Source organism: Pan troglodytes, chromosome 16 (assembly GCF_028858775.2).
Source record: "Pan troglodytes isolate AG18354 chromosome 16, NHGRI_mPanTro3-v2.0_pri, whole genome shotgun sequence".
In the NCBI taxonomy this organism is placed as follows: Eukaryota; Metazoa; Chordata; class Mammalia; order Primates; family Hominidae; genus Pan; species Pan troglodytes.
The window spans coordinates 52,470,159-52,489,001 of NC_072414.2; the positions used below are offsets into that span (position 1 = coordinate 52,470,159).

General features: G+C 38.2%; 1 protein-coding gene and 1 long non-coding RNA gene across 18 annotated transcripts in view; one reads left to right on the forward strand and one right to left on the reverse strand.

Annotated features, from left to right (window-relative positions):
- The window catches only part of ICE2 (interactor of little elongation complex ELL subunit 2), a 56,096-nt gene extending 40,782 nt beyond the window's left edge, over positions 1 to 15,314 (reverse strand). For 3 of the 17 annotated variants that reach the window (XR_010151720.1, XM_009429257.5, XM_016927662.4), the window contains exons 1-5: positions 15,161 to 15,303; positions 14,095 to 14,227; positions 12,222 to 12,326; positions 4,203 to 4,464; positions 2,739 to 2,858 (exon numbers count right to left, since the gene is read on the reverse strand). Coding sequence is in view for 16 of the 17 variants with exons in the window: in XM_009429257.5 (XP_009427532.2) it covers positions 2,739 to 2,858; positions 4,203 to 4,464; positions 12,222 to 12,326; positions 14,095 to 14,135 (528 nt within the window). In the remaining variant the exon portion in view is untranslated. Of the gene's footprint in view, positions 1 to 2,738; positions 2,859 to 4,202; positions 4,465 to 12,221; positions 12,327 to 13,345; positions 13,393 to 14,094; positions 14,228 to 14,725; positions 14,819 to 15,160 lie in introns of all 17 variants that reach the window. The other 14 variants (XM_063795101.1, XM_063795093.1, XM_063795091.1 and 11 more) reach the window with 14 other exon arrangements.
- LOC107968493 (uncharacterized) overlaps positions 15,295 to 18,843 on the forward strand; it is a 50,355-nt gene continuing 46,806 nt past the window's right edge. The window contains exon 1 of the long non-coding RNA XR_002939489.3: positions 15,295 to 15,557. This is a non-coding gene — a long non-coding RNA (uncharacterized LOC107968493). The remainder of the gene's footprint in view (positions 15,558 to 18,843) is intronic.

The window sequence follows — 18,843 nt, forward strand, 5'->3', positions numbered from 1 at the left end:
TATCACCACCAAAGCTGGAACACTGATTATTCATTCAAGTAAGGAGAATGTTATTTATTATACAAGAGGACTACACAGGGGGCTTCTGAATTACTGGCATTATTTTATTTCTTGACCTGGATAAGAGTTACGTAGATGTTTACTATATAATTATCTGTTAAGCTGCATCTATTTTTTCTTTCGTTCTATATACTTTTCCATATGTACGTGACATTGTACAACATAAAATTTTAAAACTAAAAGATCTCAGAAAAATATCAGTGAATCTTTGGGATGGGGATGTAAAATACAACTTAGAGAAAATGTGCTGCCACATCAATATGGAAAAAAACATGATGATGTTTATCATTTATCATTAGCTACCAAGTAATGTACTTTGTTAATAAAGTACAGTTTTATATTCACCTAAGAAATATCTACATTGAGCACCTGAGCACTTAAGCGTGCCAGACACTATTCTAGTCATTGCAAGACCACGAGTGAATAAAACAGCACTTACAAAAAGGCACTGTTTTACAAAAACAGTGAGGGGAAGGACAATAAGCAAAAATAAAATGTGGTAAAGGGAAAAGTGAGGGTCATACTACATTCCATAGGGTAATCAGGGACACCCTCATTGATAGGTGACATCTGAACAGACAGAGACCTAAAAGAATCAAGACACTACTACACGCAGAAATCCGGGGAATAGATTGAGAAAAATAGAAACCCCAAATGCCAAAGGACTTAAGGCAGGACTATGCTTGCAGTATTGAAGAAATGTAAAGGCCAGTCCGCAGGTGGGGGAAGAATAACTGATAGGGCAATTTGTAGAAAGTGAGGATGGGGGATGGGAGGGAGGGGAGAGATCACGCAGGCCGCTGTAGAACTTTGTAAAGACTCTTCCTAAGAAAGATGGGCTGTAATCCCAGCACTCTGAGAGGCTGACGCAGGAGGATTGTTTGAGGTCAGGAGTTTGAGACCAGCCTGGTGAACACAGGAGGCCCTGTATCTAAAAAAAGTTAGCTGCAGTGGCATATGCCCATGTCCTTGTTATTCAGGAGGCTGAGCTGGGGAGGATCACTTGAACCCAGGAATTCAAGGCTGCAGTGAGCTAGGATTGTGCCACTGCACTCCAGCCTGGACTATGACTTATGTATTAAAAACATCATTCTGGTCTTTTAAAAGGCACTATCAAAACAAGAATAGCTGCCAGCTCCTTTTCCACATAGAAAATTATGACATTCCCTTTGGATATATTTAGGTTCACAGAAAATAAAAATCAAATTCGTTTATTTAGAAGAACCATTCTTCTGGTTCGTATTAACAACAAAATTCTTCCTTACAGTGTTTTTTTTTTCCTTCCTTTTTCTGAGACAGGGTCACGTTCTGTCATCCAAGCTGGAGTGCAGCAGCACAATCAAGGCTCACTGCAGCCTCCACCTCCTGGGCTTAAGTGATCTTCCCACCTAAGCCTCCCAAGTAGCTGTGACTAGGACTACAGGCACATGCCACCATGCCAGCTAATTCTTTTTGTATAGATGGGATTTTATTATGTTGCCCAGGTTAGTTTCAAATTACTGGGCTCAATCCTTCTGCCTCGGCCTCCCAAAGGGCTGAAAAAATCGGTGTGAGTCACCGTGTCCGGACTTTTTAAAAAAACAGTGAAAGTGTAACACTCCTGCTGTCCTTCAACTTAGACTGGCTAGTTTTGTTTTTTTAAACTATGGTAAAATTTACCATCTTATCCCTTTTTAAGTGTAGAGTTCAGTAGTGTTAAATATATTAACACTATTGTTCACAGTGACCAGCTTTAAAGGCTTAAACAAATTTAGAATGATATTTGTAAACTCTACTACAAATATATGTGTGTGTGTATATATATATATAGTTATTATTTAAGTAGTATACTTTATTCTTTTTTTTTTTTTTTTGAGACAGGGTATCGCTCTGTCACCTAGGCTGGACTGCAATGGCACAATCTTAGCTCACTGCAAACCTCCACCTCCCGGGTTCAAGAGATTCTCCTGCCTCAGTCTCCTGAGTAGCTGGGATTACAAGCGCCCACCACCACGACTGGCTAATTTTGCTATTTTTAGTAGCGATGGGGTTTCGCTATGCTGACCAAGCTGGTCTCGAACTCCTGACCTCAGGTGATCCACCCACCTCGGACTCCCAAAGCGCTGGGATTAGAGGTGTGAGCCACCACGCCTGGCCTGTTTAAGTAGTATGCTTTAATTTTCTGGTAGGCTCAATGAATGATGGTAGGGTACAAGCTGGGATGATATACAGGTCTTACTAATAAATTTGCATGAATGAGTGAAGTATCCAAAAATGAACTCAGAGTTGAAATTTATCATTTTATGGCTGGTTACCACAAACATAATGAGCACAAGTTCACTTGACCGAGTTTTAAAAGGCCATTCAGACTTTTAGGGACCAGGATAACGCTTTAAACGCTATTCTCTCACAAGGGAAGTCAGTGGGTCAGTTCAAACTATTATGTGAATAAAATGTAATGATACAATACAGTAGTTGGATTGTTAAAGAATATAAATATACATAAAAATATACTATAGTACACAATTTTGAGATGTTAGTTTTTCTACTATTTTAATGCATGATGAAGAAAAGACCTGTGGTTTTTAAATTGGTAACACTGACAGTTCCGAATGCTTTTGGTGGAATCATCACACATTTCAGAATGCTGCTATTGCCTATCACTTCGCAATTTACACAAATGTGAGTTGTTTTTTTACCTCTGTGAAGAGACGGGCATCATCAGAAAGCATATTATAATCCTGCGCACATTTCTTTGCAGAATTCTGCAAAAACTTTAGGAACTCAGTAACTTCTTCGTTCACATGTTTTTTCATATCCTGATTTTTAAAAAAGTAGACATGTCTTGGGATAAAAAGTTTCATTAAAAAGAATCACATTCTTAATCATTGCTATAATAATTTGGACTTAAAGAATAATTAAAGTATCAAATCCAAAGCAGAAATCAAAGAAGTCAGTAAAAATTATTATGTAGTAATGATAAACTGTTATTAAAAACTCCACAAAATAGAAAAGCAAATGACTAAGACTATACAATACATGCTCAGGAATTGAGAAGTTGATTTTATAAAATGCTGTCAAAAAAAATTTTTTTTTTAATTTATTTTTTTGAGACAGAATCTCGCTTTGTTGCCCAGGCTGGAGTGCAGTGGCACGATTTCGGCTCACTGCAACCTCCGCCTCCTGAGTAGCTGGGGCTGGCTATATAGGCGCCTGCCACCTCACCTGGCTAATTTTTTGTATTTTTAGTAGAGATGGGGTTTCGCCATGTTGGCCAAGCTGGTCTTGAACTCCTGATCTCAGGTGATCCACCTGCCTCAGCCTCCCAAAGTGTTGGGATTACAGGCATGAGCCACTGGGCCTGGCCTCAATTTTTTTTAAAAAGACATACATCCGAATAGAAAAACGAGCAAATAATATAAATAGGCAAGTTACCAAAGAAAAAATAAAAATGGCTTATACACATATGGAAAATGCTTACTGTCATTAGTAATCATAAATTAAATTAATGTAAAGCAAGAGATCATTTTTCCCATTTTAAATTAAAGGCAAAAAAGGTAATGTCCAATATTAGTGAAGACAGTTTTTTCTTTTTTTAAATTTCATTTCGATTTTCTTTTACCTTACCCCTGTAGGATTAGAGAAGATAGTTTTTTCAAAACCTGTCATACAACAGAGGTACAAGCAAACTGGTTTACTTTTTGCAGAACAATTTATGCATGTGTAACTGCAGATCAAAGCTTTGAAAACATGCATAGGTTTTGATCTGGCAGTTTTAAGAATTTATCTTATGGAAACTATCATTGATATGAACAAAGATTTTGCTACAAAGATGTTCAGCACAGCATCATTTATATAATTGAGAATTTGGAAATGTCTTAATTGAAATAATTAAGCAATAATTTAAAATTGGTATAATCTATGTAAAATTCTACTGCTAGTACTTAAGATGAACTGGAGCGAGTCATGCTCAGAAGTAGAGCAAAATGCTTGAACTACAATGGAACCAACAAAAGAATTAAAGCACCATTGCTCTCTCAATCTCCTTACGTTTTCCATTTTAAAAAAGATGACGGGACCTAAAAACATAAATGTAAATTTAAGATAAAAATATTTCCTAATTTTTATTATTTTTTCCTGAAACTGAAGAACACAATACATACCAAGTACTGCAAGTAGTCATTTTTATTTATTCCAACAGCTTTGGAATTTGCAGGAATCTTTGCGTATTTAACCAACAAGTCCACATAACTCCTCTGCTCTCTCTGTGAGAAACGAGAGAAACGAGGATAAGGAACTCTTGGTTTTGGAAGAAGAACCATTCCAATTGTGGTTTTAACTTTTTCCTTTGCTTGAGTTGCTGAACTAACTGCCGGCTCATTTTCTACAGAACTTGCTGAGGCATTCAAATTTTCTCCTATACGTCTGGAAAACAAAATATAATTTACAAATATGTGCTTTTCACATGAAGATTACTATCATGGAACTTCATGATTCTCAATCACCAGGGAGAATATAGCGTGATTAACAGAGTAAACTCTGGATTATTATCTAACTCTGCCACCTGCATTTTGATGTTTAGCCATTTAAAGTAGATTAAGTATTCTGTGGCATATGATCACAATGCAAACTTACCTTCAATTACCTGATGGAGAGGAAGAGGTATACTTATTCAATTTAGAAGTTTTTTTCCCATTAATAAAGAGGGGAAAATCGTTCTTGCCAATTACACATGCAGGTACTTTATGTTTACATTTTATTAAATTTGAGTTTTTAATACTTAAATTCATCACTAAGATTTATCAGTTAATATGGTGAATAAAAGCTACTAAGAACAGAATGTAAAGGAATCACAAATTTGAGATTAACAAAATTCATTGAGATTCTAAATGTTCTGATTTCCTCTGCTTATCTCAAAAATTAAGAAAATTCTAACATTATGCACGATATTTTTTGAAAGCAGTATTGGTTTTGGAAAAGTTGTACAATCCTCTATCACTCTGGTACATGGCTGAGTTCATGGAAATCACTTTATGCTTTTCATGGATGCCAAAGAAAAATCCTGGCGTATCGTTAATGAAATGTACCAGAAGAGAAAGTAGTGAGTAGCTTCAGAACCTGTTACCATATGTGTTTATGGAATGTGTGAAGGTTGTTAGAATCACAATGGAGTCACCAATGTTTAAAAATCCCTTAATATCATGGAATACTATGCAGCCATAAAAAGGAATGAGATCATGTCCTTTGCAGGAGCACGAATGGAGCTGGAGGCCATTATCCTCAGCAAACTAACGCATGAACAGAAAACCAAACACCACATGTTCTCACTTATAAGTGGGAGCTGAAAAATGAGAACACAGGGACACAGGGAAGGGAATACACATGGGCGTGTTGCGGGGTGGGGTTGGGGTAGGAGAACATTAGGAAAAATAGCTAATGCATGCTGGGCTTAATACCTAGGTGATGGGTTGGTAAGTACAACAAACAACCATGGCACACGTTTACCTACGTAACAAACCAGCGCATCCTGCCCATGCACCCTGGAACTTAAAAAAAACCAAAAAACAAAAAACACAAAACCCCTGATAATAAGAGCTAGTGAAGGCCATGAAGACAGAGTTCTCATGTTTGAATTCCTCATAAAATATTTCTGCAAGGGTATTTGTTCAGGAACTGCCGGTCCTTGGATTGGTGTCACCTTTGTTATTCATCTTTCAAAGATCAAGTATAACTATTTCAAAACAATCAGATAATCCTAATTTTTTACTTTAAAAATCTTTGTCCTCCTTTACCTCCCTGAATACGCACATAGTTTACCATGGCATACATACTCCCATTGCAATGCTTTACTCCCAAATAAATTTCTTTTATTTTAGAGAGTTTCTCTGTTACTTAGATTCACAAATGCTACCCCTGCTTTTAAGAAGTCACCTTATCCAAATTAAAGTATATGAACACAACTTCCTTATCTTATTCATAATCCATCTCTATTTTTGCTATTCAGTTATTGTAATCTACATTTTAAATAAGAGACTTTAGAAGTGCATCAAAAACTATACTTCTTGGCCTGTACACTATAACTTCCACCACAGTAACTGCTCCTATAACCTGGTTCCAAATTACACAACAATCCACAGAGGAAGGGAAACTAAAGAGAAAGATGGACATCTGCTGACTCATTCTTCATTCCTCCATTTGTTAATATTTATTAACTACCATGTGCCAGCCTATGCCAGGTACTGGAAATACAACACTAAGTACAGTACCATCTCCAATCTCCAGGACATTATAATCAAGTGCATTAGACAAGTCAATGAAGAAGAAAGAAAAGTAGATATGTACATCAACACAATGGGACTATGGAGAACTTAGGTTTCCAAAGTGAACATACCAAATACATGACTGAAGAGAATCCTAAGAACATAATGATCAGGGATTAAGGGAAAGAAAGAGAAGAAAGAGAAAATATCCATAGCAGTGGTTCTCAATCATGACAGTTTTAATGTCCCCAGGGCATTCTGGAAGCCTGTAGGTGTATTTGGATTGTCACAAAAGGGGGGAATTAAAGGCATTCAGAAGGGGGGAATACTAAATGCCTGCAATATGCAGTACTATCCTGCATATTTTAACAGTCCCCTTCAGGCTTTCTCTTACCAGGTACAAATAAGTCTAGTCCGCTATTATCTCTTACCAGGTACAAATAAGTCTAGTCTGTTATTATTTATCCTAACAGTACATTTTATTTTTCCTATGATGATTTTATGGTATGCTTCAATGTCTCTTAAATACTTTAAATGAACTTAAAATAAATGAACTATATTCATTTTAACTGATGCATCTCACTACCTCATTATATCTCATAATGCAGTAGCCTATGAGTTTAAATACTAAAAAATAAATTATTTCACACTTATAGGTATAGGATATATTTATTGTTTTTTAAAATTATATCTATTAATTTCATTTTAAGCTAGTAAAGGAGGTATCTTATTTCTTATAAATACACGTCATAAAAAGTGGGAGGGTATCAGTCTGATACGGCTGAGAACTACTAATTTAGATCTGCATCTGGACAAAGGGTGAGTTACATTCCATCCAAAACTACTACTGATTAGTTTTAAATTAACTTTATAATACTAGAATAAATATGGCAAAAATTCCAAAAGATGACAACACTATTTTAGAAATATGTAGGTCCCCAAATAAAGCAAAAATATTTAAGACCACTCTCTCAGAGCTAAACAATGGATAAAAAACTACTCAAAGAGCTGATAAGGGGATGAGAGAAGAATTTTGGAAATTAAAATTAGGATGCTTAGGTTGGCTCTGAAAATAACACAGGTAAAAAAAAGACACAGCTACTAAAGTTTCTCAAATAATTGTATAAAAATAAGCATATTTTAAGTAAACAAAATGAACATTAACTGCTGATCTTGGGAGAAATGTATTACAGCAAATTGACTTCTCACTAGAAAACGTCTTGAGAGCTCTTCAAACCTAACAGTATAGTGTCTTCACTCTTAACAGTACTGCTTCACAGCTGTCGCTCTGAATATGAGAACATGTCCGTCCTTGTGCCACAAACTGGCAAATTTAATTAAGCTGCTGCAGCAACAAGATGCTGACTCAGATACGCCAGACTAGGAATGTCAAGAAATTCTAGCAGTTTAAATTGGCTACATTCAGCAAAGAATGAAATGGTAGCACATCAAGATCATTTCCTTTTGCAGTGCTGTCAAGAACTTCATCAGGGTGTAAACCAAAAGCATCTGACAGGGTTTCTCTATTCACGTATACAGCATTATATTTTATTTTGGTTGATGGTTTGAAGTTTTGCCCCTGCATTGTGTCAACTACCCATTCTCCTTTCTCAAAGTTTTTATGGAAAAAAAAAAAAAAAACAGGGTAGAATCCAAAACTTTGAGTTTCCTATACTTTAAGTACTGGTTTGGTAGCTTGTTTAAAAGTAGCATTTGGAAATGGTGCTTCTAGTCTCCATTTCAAGTCTACTAGTATCTTCTGAGTTTGATTTATTTTCCTAAGTTAAACGTGTTAAAGCTTTATATATATATATATTTCCATTTAAAGCTATTTCCCCGCTTGTTTGCTTAAAACTCAGTTACGAGTATCTGCAAACAGAAACTTTAATTAAAAAAAAAAAGGTAATTGTTTACAGTGGCTATTTCTACATGAACGGCTCACGGGTCATTTTAATATCCTCTTTTATTTTCTTGGGGGACTTTCCAAATATTCTATAATTTTTTTTCATGCTTCAAAGAAAAGTAACACAATATTAACTTTTTATATTATTCATTTGTAAAAACACTATTCGAGTTGTTCTTTCATTTTACAAACACTTATGGAGCACAGAGAGTAAAAGGAAATTTTTTTTTATCTTGAAATTAACAGAATAAAAGGCCTTGTTTTTCAACAAGAAAACAGTTGTAAACAATAAAGCCTGAAATAATTGTAATAATTATTACAGCAATTAAGAATTATTACAGTAATTACTGTAACAATGACTGTAATAATTCTTAATAAAACAAAGTTAGGAAAAAAGACTAGAAACATCATATCAATAACTTGTGTATTTTTTCTATAGTACAAAGTAAATTATACTAATAGATTATTTTGTGCTCTATAGAAATCTAAAGAAAACAAGGATATTCTAAGAAAAAAATATTTTAGGAGTTAGGTATGCCCAACTTCCAGCAAAATGCCTTTTTCCTTGTACAAAGCCAGGCTATAACCCACACCTGGGATATGCTGAACAGAAGTGGACTTGAAAAGAACCGTAAAAATAAACTTGGCACACTGGCGTGCACCTATAATCCCATCTATTCAGGTGGCTGAGGTAGGAGGATCACCTGAGCCCAGGAATTTGAGTCTAGTCTGGGCAACATGGCAAGACACCAACTCTAAAATTAAAAATAAAATGAGAAGCAGTGGCAAGATGAAGATTAATACCTGAAATTTTTAGTATGAAAAGAGAAAGGCTGAGAGAAAAGTTCAAATAAGTTGTTTTTTTGTTTTTTTTAAATTTGAGATAAGGTCTCAAATTTTGAGATGGGGTCTTGCTCTGTTGTCCAGAAGTGCAGTGGTGTGATCATGGCTCACTGTAGCCTTGACCTCCCAGGGTCAAGTGATCCTCCTACCTCAGTTTCCCAAGCAGCTGGGACCACATGTGCATGCCACCACACCAGCTAATTTTTAAATTATGTGTAGAGACAAGGTTTCGATATGTTGCCCGGGCTGGTCTTGAACTCCTGGCCTCAAGTGATCCTCTTGCCCCTAGCCTCCCAAAGTGTTGTTATTATAGGCATGAGCTACTGTGCCCAGCCAAGATTATTTGTGTGTGTGTGTGTGTGTGTGTGTGTGTGTGTGTGTGTGTGAGTCAGTGAGAGAGAGAGACACACAGAGACAGAGACAGAGAGGGTCCCACTCTGTTGCCCAGGCTGGAGTGCAGTGGCGTCATCCTCGCTCACTGCAGCCTCAACCTCCCTGGACTCAGGTGATCCTCACACCTCAGCCTCCCCAGTAGCTGAGACTGCAGGCACACAACCACCACACCTGGCTATTTTTTGTATTTTTGTAGAGACAGGGTCTCACCATGTTGCTCAGGCTTGTCTTGAACTCCTGGACTCAAGTGATCCAGCTGCTCTGGCCTCCTAAAGGGCTGGTATTACAGGTGTGAGCCACCTACGCCTGACCTGAGATGATTCTTTTTTTTAAAGATAGACATATGTTCTCTAAATCCCAGGACAACAGAATTTATAGGCATTTTTTGATCCAAATAAACAATGGCAATTCTTTAATTGGTAGTAAGTTTTAAGAAATTAGTTATCCTCAAAAAACTTTACAAGTTGAATAACAAATAGTTTTTAAAAATATCCATAAATGTACATACATAGGGAGTCTATTGCTTTAACTTTGTATATCTGACATTAGCACAGACATTATAATTATGCACTTTGGCAAGAGGAAAGTTGCTTCTGAAACTGCCTCTTTAAAACGTTTATTTTTAAAAAATTGTCTCTTTTTTTTGTAGACAGGATCTCACTCTGATGCCCAGGCAGGAATACAGTGGCACAATCACAACTCACTGCAGTCTCAAACTCCTGGGCTCAAGTGATCCTCGTGCCTCGGCCTCCTAAGTAAGACTATAGGTATGTGCCACTACACACAGCAAATTATTTTTGGAGAGACGGGGTCTCAATTTGTTGCCCAAGCTGGTCTCAGACTCAGGCCTCAAGTCATCTTCCTGCCTTACCCTTGCAAAATGCTGGGATTACAGGTGTGAGCCACTGAGCCTGGACTAAAATTGTCTCTTTAATATAACTTCTGCTTGTTTTTATGTAAACTTACGCATTCATTTGATGGAATCAAAAAAGCACTTTTTTCTTTAATGCTTTTTAATGGCAATCTGGCAATATCTATCAAAATAAATATATATACGTACCCTCCACTGACAGGAGTTTATCCTACTTATACAAACACATGTAAAAAGGCTGCTCACTGTTTCTAACAGTAAAGGAATGGAAACAAGCTAAATATCAACAGAGGTCAATTTAAAAATTATATACACCCAACTATAGAATACAATACACCTGTAGGCCGTGCATGGTGGCTCATGCCTGTAATCCCAGCAAGTGTAGTAGGATGTGCGGTAAATGGAAAGTTGTTAGTCCTGTTTTTAAATCCATTCTGCCAATCCATCCTTTGATTGGGGAGTTTAATTAATTTACATTTAAGTTATTGATAGGGAAGGACTTACTACTACTGTTTTCTGTATGTCTTACAGCTTTTTTGTTCCTTATTTCTTCCCAGTGAGTATATGTAAGTCTTTAAAGAAGTCTAAATATAAATGAGAGAAAAGGTAAGAAAGTAATTAGGAGAATATGTGGAGTCCAGGGATTATTTAAAACAGGAAAACTTGAGCATGTTCAAATACTGATTAAGTTGGCCAGGCAGAGTGGCTCCTGGCTGTAACCCCAGCACTTTGGGAGGCCAAGTTGGAGAATCACTTGAAGCCAGGAGTTCAAGATCAGCCGGGGCAACACAGCAAGACCATGTCTCTTCAAAAACAAAACAAAAACGACAAAGTAATCAAGATGACTGAAAATGGGAGAGAACAAAGATAGAGGAGTAAGAGGGGACAACGGACAGAAAAGATAAGTGAGAAAGCAGGAAAAGATGGGGAGATATGCTTCCTCCACTGTAAAAGGAGAAACGAAGAAAGTAAATGTTGAGCTTCCCTGGGGGAGTTTCCTAATTCCTCATTTGGTGTATTTATACATTTTTCTAGTAAACTCAATTAATTGGTTTCCGGATTCATCAACAACAGAGTAGAAATAGTCGATCAAAAAGCAAAGAAGAGCTACTACAGGCAAGTTGGCAGTAAGAAGTAAAAATTATCAGTTAATAGTCATTAAATATCAGAGAGGAAAAAAACCTTTAGCAATTTGGCAATATCTATTAAAATATAAACTGTACATATTGTCTGACCAAACAATTCAATTTCCGTGAGTATATCTTACAGAAATAACTATAAAAATTCACCAATATATTGTTTTTAATTACCAAAAAAAAAAAAAAGGGGAACACAATGTTTTGCAACACAAGACTAGTTAAATGAATTAAAAGTACATCTATAAGCTATATAGTGAGGTAATACGCAACCACTAAGATTGAACTAAATGCTGGGACATGAAAAGATATTCAAAAAATCACTTAAAATGACAGATAACTGCAAAACAGTTTTATAGTATATTTTTAGTATGATCCCATTTTGTATTATATACCTGTATATGTATGTGTGTGTGTACACGTTATAAACAGTATACTGCTTAGTACTATACTAAACAATTATTAGTATAATATTGGTACTATACTAAAACATTTATTGGTATAAATGTTTCCATAGTATTATACTATATTGGTATAGTATTATAAAAATATTGGGATAGTTTAGCATAGTATTATAAAATACTATAAAACTGTTTTGCAGTTTATGTGTGGAGAAAGGAATGAAGGTCTGAAAAGATAAATACCAGTGTTAAAAGTTGTTTTACTTTAAACATTTCTATAATTTGAATGTTTAATACTAGAGATACACATAAAACTTCAACTATCAGAAAAACGACAATCAAATATGGAAATAAATAACCAAATAAACATATTACCTGTTGGATAAAACACGTAGTTCTTTTAAACTTGGAGCCATGGAATGATCTTTATAATTTTCTCGAGAGAAAAATGTCTTAAGGCCATTTTTGGGGGAAATATCCCTGTGAAACAAAGTAATTTACTTACATTTGACAATTCAAAATCTCATGCTAGACTACGACACATAATGGCACAATTGTAACTTACAATTTCATACCTTCTTACCCCCCCCCATCCCCAGACAATCTCTTCTTACTATGTTTAATTTCATATACCAGATCTGTGGGCTGAGAAGTGTTACTTCTTGGATAGCTTTAAACCCAGGCCCATTATGGAATTCTCCAGCTCCAATAATCAGCTCTACATTTTCTGTAGTACACAATTAAATAAATGTCACAGAGACTGGAAAGTTAAAGATAGAAAAGTCTGAAGTATAATCAAGGGTCTGTCAAAGGCTGGCCTCACTTCTGGCTCTAGGACATAACTTTAAGATATTTGGTTGCTGAAAACACTTCTCAACTTATTTTTGTTTCATGCGCTACTGTGCTGAGCCAAAAGACACTACAAAGACTAAATAGCCTAGCTATTTTGTTTACTTTGGCAAATGGGGTAACTGGTTTGCTAAAACCACCTCAAAGGTGATATGATTTTTCATAACACCATAATTAATTTAGAGACTAACATATTATATTCAATGCTTTCCATATAGTTAGGCATCCAAAAATGCTGTTTGAATGAAGGAATTAAAAATTTGAAAACACTGAATCCATTAACGTTACTAGGGAGGACAAAGGTCAGTAAAATTCCGTGGAAAAGGGTAATTCCAAGGGCTACAATATTGTGCAAAGGTTCTAAACCACAACTAGTTCCACAATGCCGGTGGTATACAAGAGCATCTGTGCTACATCTGAATGCATACTTTATACACTGGCAAGGAATGCAAATGTGCATACCTCTTACCTAATCAAATGGTAACTTCTGGGTGTCCTAGTGCCCAGATAGCAAATTCTAGCATATTTGCTCCATACTGTTCTCCTTTTTAAACTGTTCTTAAAGGCATTTATCCAAAAAACTATATTAAGGTATTAATGGTAAAATTAGAAAGTCTTATTTGCTATGTATCAGTATAGTTTCTTATTACCTTGTCGTGGTATTGTATCTGTGACATCTCAATAAATTCTGAAGTTTCTGCACATCATATAAAAACAAAGTAAAGGGTCTCAGGGATTGTGAGCTCCCTGGGGATGGGAGTGTTGTTAGCAATAAACAAATACTCACTGAACATACTGACTTAATAGTCTGAGTCAGGTACTATTTTAATACTCTTTGTAACCATTTATAACATTTGATCCTCCTTGGCTGGCTTAGTAAATGTGTGTTAAAATGAACTAAAGCAGCACATGTATTAGCTAGATGGCTACAAAACCACTATATTATTTAACCAGGCTCTCTATTTGCAAAGTTCTCATACACTTTTAAAATACAGTCTATGCATTTATATCATTTGATATAGATTTCAACATAACAAAAAGCATGTCTATTCTTAAAGAGGGTCTTTTTTATTACTTGTATGGAAATGGGCCAAGGTTCTTGGACTCAAGAAAATTCCAGTATCTCTCCTTCACAGGAGACCAACAATAAATACCTGAGGGAATTATACCTAAAAATAATTTGAGTGCTGAACTGTGTTGTTCCACTATAGGAGTGGAAGTACAGTCAGCCATAACTCTAGCATTCCGTATGTGAAGATGAGGATAGGGTAAATTCTGAGACCCTAAACTTGTATTTTGTTTCCTCCAAATCTCTCTATGCCAGAAATCTATTTTCTTATGTCAACCATCAGCCCCACTACACTCCTCTTCAGTGGATTACAAAGTGGCTACAACTCACCAATTCAGTCCTGGTTCACTTATGACCATCTTGGAGCTCATCTTCCTAGATTTCTGCTTCACTCTAGCTCACAGTTCACAGCTGCCTGGCTGCGAAGGCTCCAAGAGGCAGGATCCCTCCAGAACTTACTCAGCTGAGTAAAAACAAAAGGCCAAGATCAAAAACAAGTGATTGGCTAGGCCAGGTGCTATTAGGTGAGGAAGAATCTCTCCCTAAACATCTACCCTCAACAGACTGTGGCACCTTAAACAGAATACAGCAGACCCAAGGTTCTTTGTAGCAGAGCAGCAATGACGATACAGGACGAGCCCTTTTCCATTTAATCTACGCCGGGAGTGTTACTCTTAGGACACTCACTATGGAAATAAGAGCTGAAACAGAACGGTGTTCTCATTGCTTACATACTAGGCCACTTGATGGCATGGAACGGGAAGTCAACTCAGTTTTCCATTCCCTTACTGCCAAAATAAATCTTTTGTTTTCCCGACCATGCTTTGTTATGGGGCAGATTCTGGCAGGCACTGCATGACAAAAGCTACCTCGATATCAGGAATCTTAGGCCTTTCACAAAGAACCTCACATTTGAGGAGACTTGAGGTCAACTTAAGTGACATTTCACAAGATCACTTACAGACATCATCAGGACTACATATCAGGCTTCATCTCTCATGTTCAGTACTTCTCCTGTGACCCCAGGCAGACTGATAAAGTGACGTGCGAGAACCTAATCAAATTTAGGAGTCGGTCTCTCGGCACCGAACGGGCCCGACCGGCTCCCACTTAATCTACCTCTCACACTTCGACCCAGTGTGGAGCTGGGGGGGAATAGTCGAGGAAGGCAAAAGAAACGGCTGAGGGAAAGGGGACGGAAAGAGAGGGGAAACAAGGTTCCAGAAAAGCAGGTAAAAGGACAAGCAAAGCAGGGGTAGGAGCCGCGCAGAGCCAGGAGCAAAGGGTCCTGGCCCAGCCGCCATGTTCCCTCCTCCCGCCCCTGCATGAGCACGCCCGCTGGCCCGGCAGCGCCCTCCCGTCCGCGTCTGGGCTGCAACACAGCCTTTCCGCCCACCTCATGGTCCGCGGCGGCTCTTGCCCAGGCCGCAGCCACACACCACACACGCTCCACCCCACTCCTCACATTGTCGCGCGCGCCCAAGAAAGACCATATTTAAAGGATGTGGCCGCGCCGACTCGGCCCTGCGTGATGACGTCATCAACGACATAGTGGGCGGGGCCTTGCGTCTTGACGGCTGCTCCCCTCCTTTCCTCCCGCCACAAGCGCTCGCTGTGGTTCTGGCAGCGAAGGGCGAGACTGGGCTCGCCAGGCGGAAGTGGTTGGAGACTGCGTGTTTTCCTAGAAAGTCCTCGACCTTCGTCGGGGAGAGGAGGGGAGTGATAAATTGGAAGGCGGACAAGCGACAAGTGCAGTACTGGAAAGACCCAAACATACTTGGTTGTGACCTCAGGCAAGTTTCCTGACTTCCCTAACCCAAACTCCTCATATGTAAAATGGAGATGAAATTGTTACTGCTGCATCATACGGTTTTTTGGAAAGGATTAAATGAAACAAAGGAAGAAGCTGTGCTCTGCACAGTACCTGGCACATAGTAGGGCCTCATTAAGTGCTCCTTTACCTCCGCTCCACTCCCCATCCAGTTTTAGCTGTGAGTTCAAACACTAGTTTTGTTCTCATCCATTACGGAAAGATTTATTGACCATAAACAGAGTACTTTGTGCTTGGTGCTGGGTACACATGGACTAAGACTGAATACTGATTTTTCCAGTGCTTTGGATCTCTGGCAATCTAAGACATTTACATTAAATACAATAGAAAGTAATAAACTACATAAGAAAGGTGTATAGATTGAGGTTAGAGGGAGAGGAATAGCTAGTGTGAGGGGCAAAACGCAGCTTTGAATAGTATTGAGTACTTACATGTCAGTTACTGCACTGAGCACCTGCCATGTGAGCTCATTTGAAGAATGTGGGTATGTGGAATGAAGAGAAAGGGCGTTCTAGACAGACCAGCACAAGTGTCAAAAGACAAAAATTTGACACATCTAAAGATCTCAGTTGGCCTTATTGCGATTCTGGAATCAGGCAACACTTCATTCCATAAAATGGAATGAGTGTCCCAATGAGTGGAACAGAGGAGGTTGGCATTACGGACAGAAAAAAGGGCTGTAGAAAGTAGAAACAAAGAACAAAAAGCAGATTGATCATTTCAAAGTTACTTTCCTGGTAAGGTGGAGACAGACAGTACAATAGAAAGATAACTGATTGGTTAACATCAGGTTACTTCAAGTTACTCTTTGCTGTAGGGACTAAAACAGAGGAAATTCATTATCTTGCTGATTGAAAATTGAAACTGGCCTGTTACCTCTGTCTCCTGATTTCTTGGAGGGCCAGATAACTCAGTTTCGGTGTGGTGAGCATGAGTGATTCCATTTTTATTTTAGTCTGGTCTCTTGGGGTCTAGTGCAGAAGTTCAAAACAATGGCCTCCTATAATTTTTTTTAATACAAGGAACTGCATAAACTTATTGCATAAACAGAATCTAGTGTGTGCTATTAGGGAAGCATGTTCTACATTTTATTTTAAGACAGAGTCTCCCAGACTAGAGTGCAGTGGTGCGATCTCAGCTCACTGCAACTTCTGCCACCTGGGTTCAAGCGATTCTCCTGCGTCAGTCTCCCTAGTAGCTGGGACTACAAGTGCATTCCACCACACTTGGCTAATTTTTGTATTTTTTTTTAGTAGAGATGGGGTTTGCCAGGGTGATCTTTAACTCCTGACCTCAAGTGATCTGCCCACCTTGGCCTCCCTAAGTGCTGGGATTACAGGTGTGAGTCACTACACCTGGCTGACATTTTAGACTGATTTAGAATATTGTTAGAAATTATGTTAATGTAAAAAATATGCTACAGGATACCATAGGTAGTTTATTTTGCCTGGAATGCAAGGTCTCTGAAGAGTAGTAGAGGAAAAGGGGTTGGAAAAACTGGTTGAAGCTAGAACACGTAAGATTTTATAAGCCAGACTAAGGAAGTTTGACTTTATTGTATAAGAAATAAAATGCTAGGAAACAAACAAACAAAAAAGCTTACATAATGACACAATCAGAACTGGCTGGCTGTGCTTCAGGAAAGTTCACCTGGCAACCTACGGAATTCATTGAAGGGAGGAGGCCAGTTAGGAGACAGTGTTTGTGAATGCTTAAAAAAATCAACCACTACAATGCCTGGCACTGTGCAGATAGCATTTCTTTTTTTCTTTTTCTTTTTTCTTTCCTTTTTTTTTTTTTTTTTTTGAGATGGAGTCTCCGTCTGTCGCCCAGGCTGGAGTATAGTGGGGCGATCTTGGCTCACTGCAACCTCTGCCTCTCGGGTTCAAGCGATTCTCCTGCCTCAGCCTCCTGAGTAGCTGGGATAACAGGTGCATACCACCATGCCCGGCTAATTTTTGTATTTTTAGTAGAGACAGGGTTTCACCATGTTGGTTAGGCTGGTCTTGAACTCCTGATCTCGTGATCCGCCCACCTCGGCCTCCCAAAATGCTGGGATTACAGGCGTGAGCCACCATGCCTGGCCGCAGATAGTATTTCTTATTAGGTAAGTGATGTGGATGGCTTGCGTAGGACAAAGGCAGTGTAAAAGTTCATGTGTTGGGTACTGTCTCACAAAGCATGCAGTCAGGAAGAGTTGGGGACACCTGACCTGGCCTGAAGGAACTGCTCTAATTGTTTAAGAGCTCATGCTGCTGGGAGGTACCTGCCCATGGTAGTGTGATATGGTAGCATTACCATACAGCTCTGTGTTGAGATTTCAGATCATCACCAAACAGTATGCTCTGAACTGGTATATCTGAGTTTCAATGGTTGCAAGATAGCACACAGAATCAGAATTTTTAGAATCAGAACACGATTTGGAGATTATGTAGTCCAACCCTCTTGTTTTCCTTACAAGGAAATGGGCTCGTTTCAAGATTGTCAAGTGACTTTTCCAACATCACATGATCAGTGATAAAACTGATACTAAAACTCAGGTCTCATAATTCTTGCCAACGTGTGCATTGTGCATCTTCCCAAAATGCATATCTTATATGAATATGTAATTCATATGTCATATTATAGGAGCCTAATGGCCTCCTATAATTTTTGTTTACTACAAGGAATCCTAATGGTATTTGGAGGTGGTATCTTTAGGAGGTAAGTAGGTTTAGATTAAGACACAAGGGTGCAGCCCCAATGATGGAGTTCATGCCCTTGTCAGAAGAAGAGAAACCACAGCTCATTCTCTCCCCCAAGTGAAGACACAGCAAAAAGGTAGCCATCTGCAAGCTAGAAACAGAGTTCTCACCAGGAACCAAATTGGCTGGCAGCTGGATCTGGACTTCCAAGCCTCCAGAACTGTAAGAAAATAAATGTCTCTTGTTTAAGCCTCCCAGGCTATGGAATTGTCATAGCAGCCCCAGGGGAGTAACATACAATACAATAAATATATGCATCCTTTCTTTTCTGTTTTGTGAACCACAAGAAGCTTAGTGGCAAGAACATGGACTTCTGGATTCCAGTAATCTATCTCAGGTTGGCATCTCAGTTTTTCTGTCTACTGGCACTGTGATCCTAGGCATGTCGTGTGTCCTCTTGAGTCTCAGTTTCTTCATCTGGATAATGGAGGCAGTGATACCTCACCTACAGAATTGTTGTGAGGACTAGAAGTAATATATATAAAAAGTGCATTGCAAAGAGTA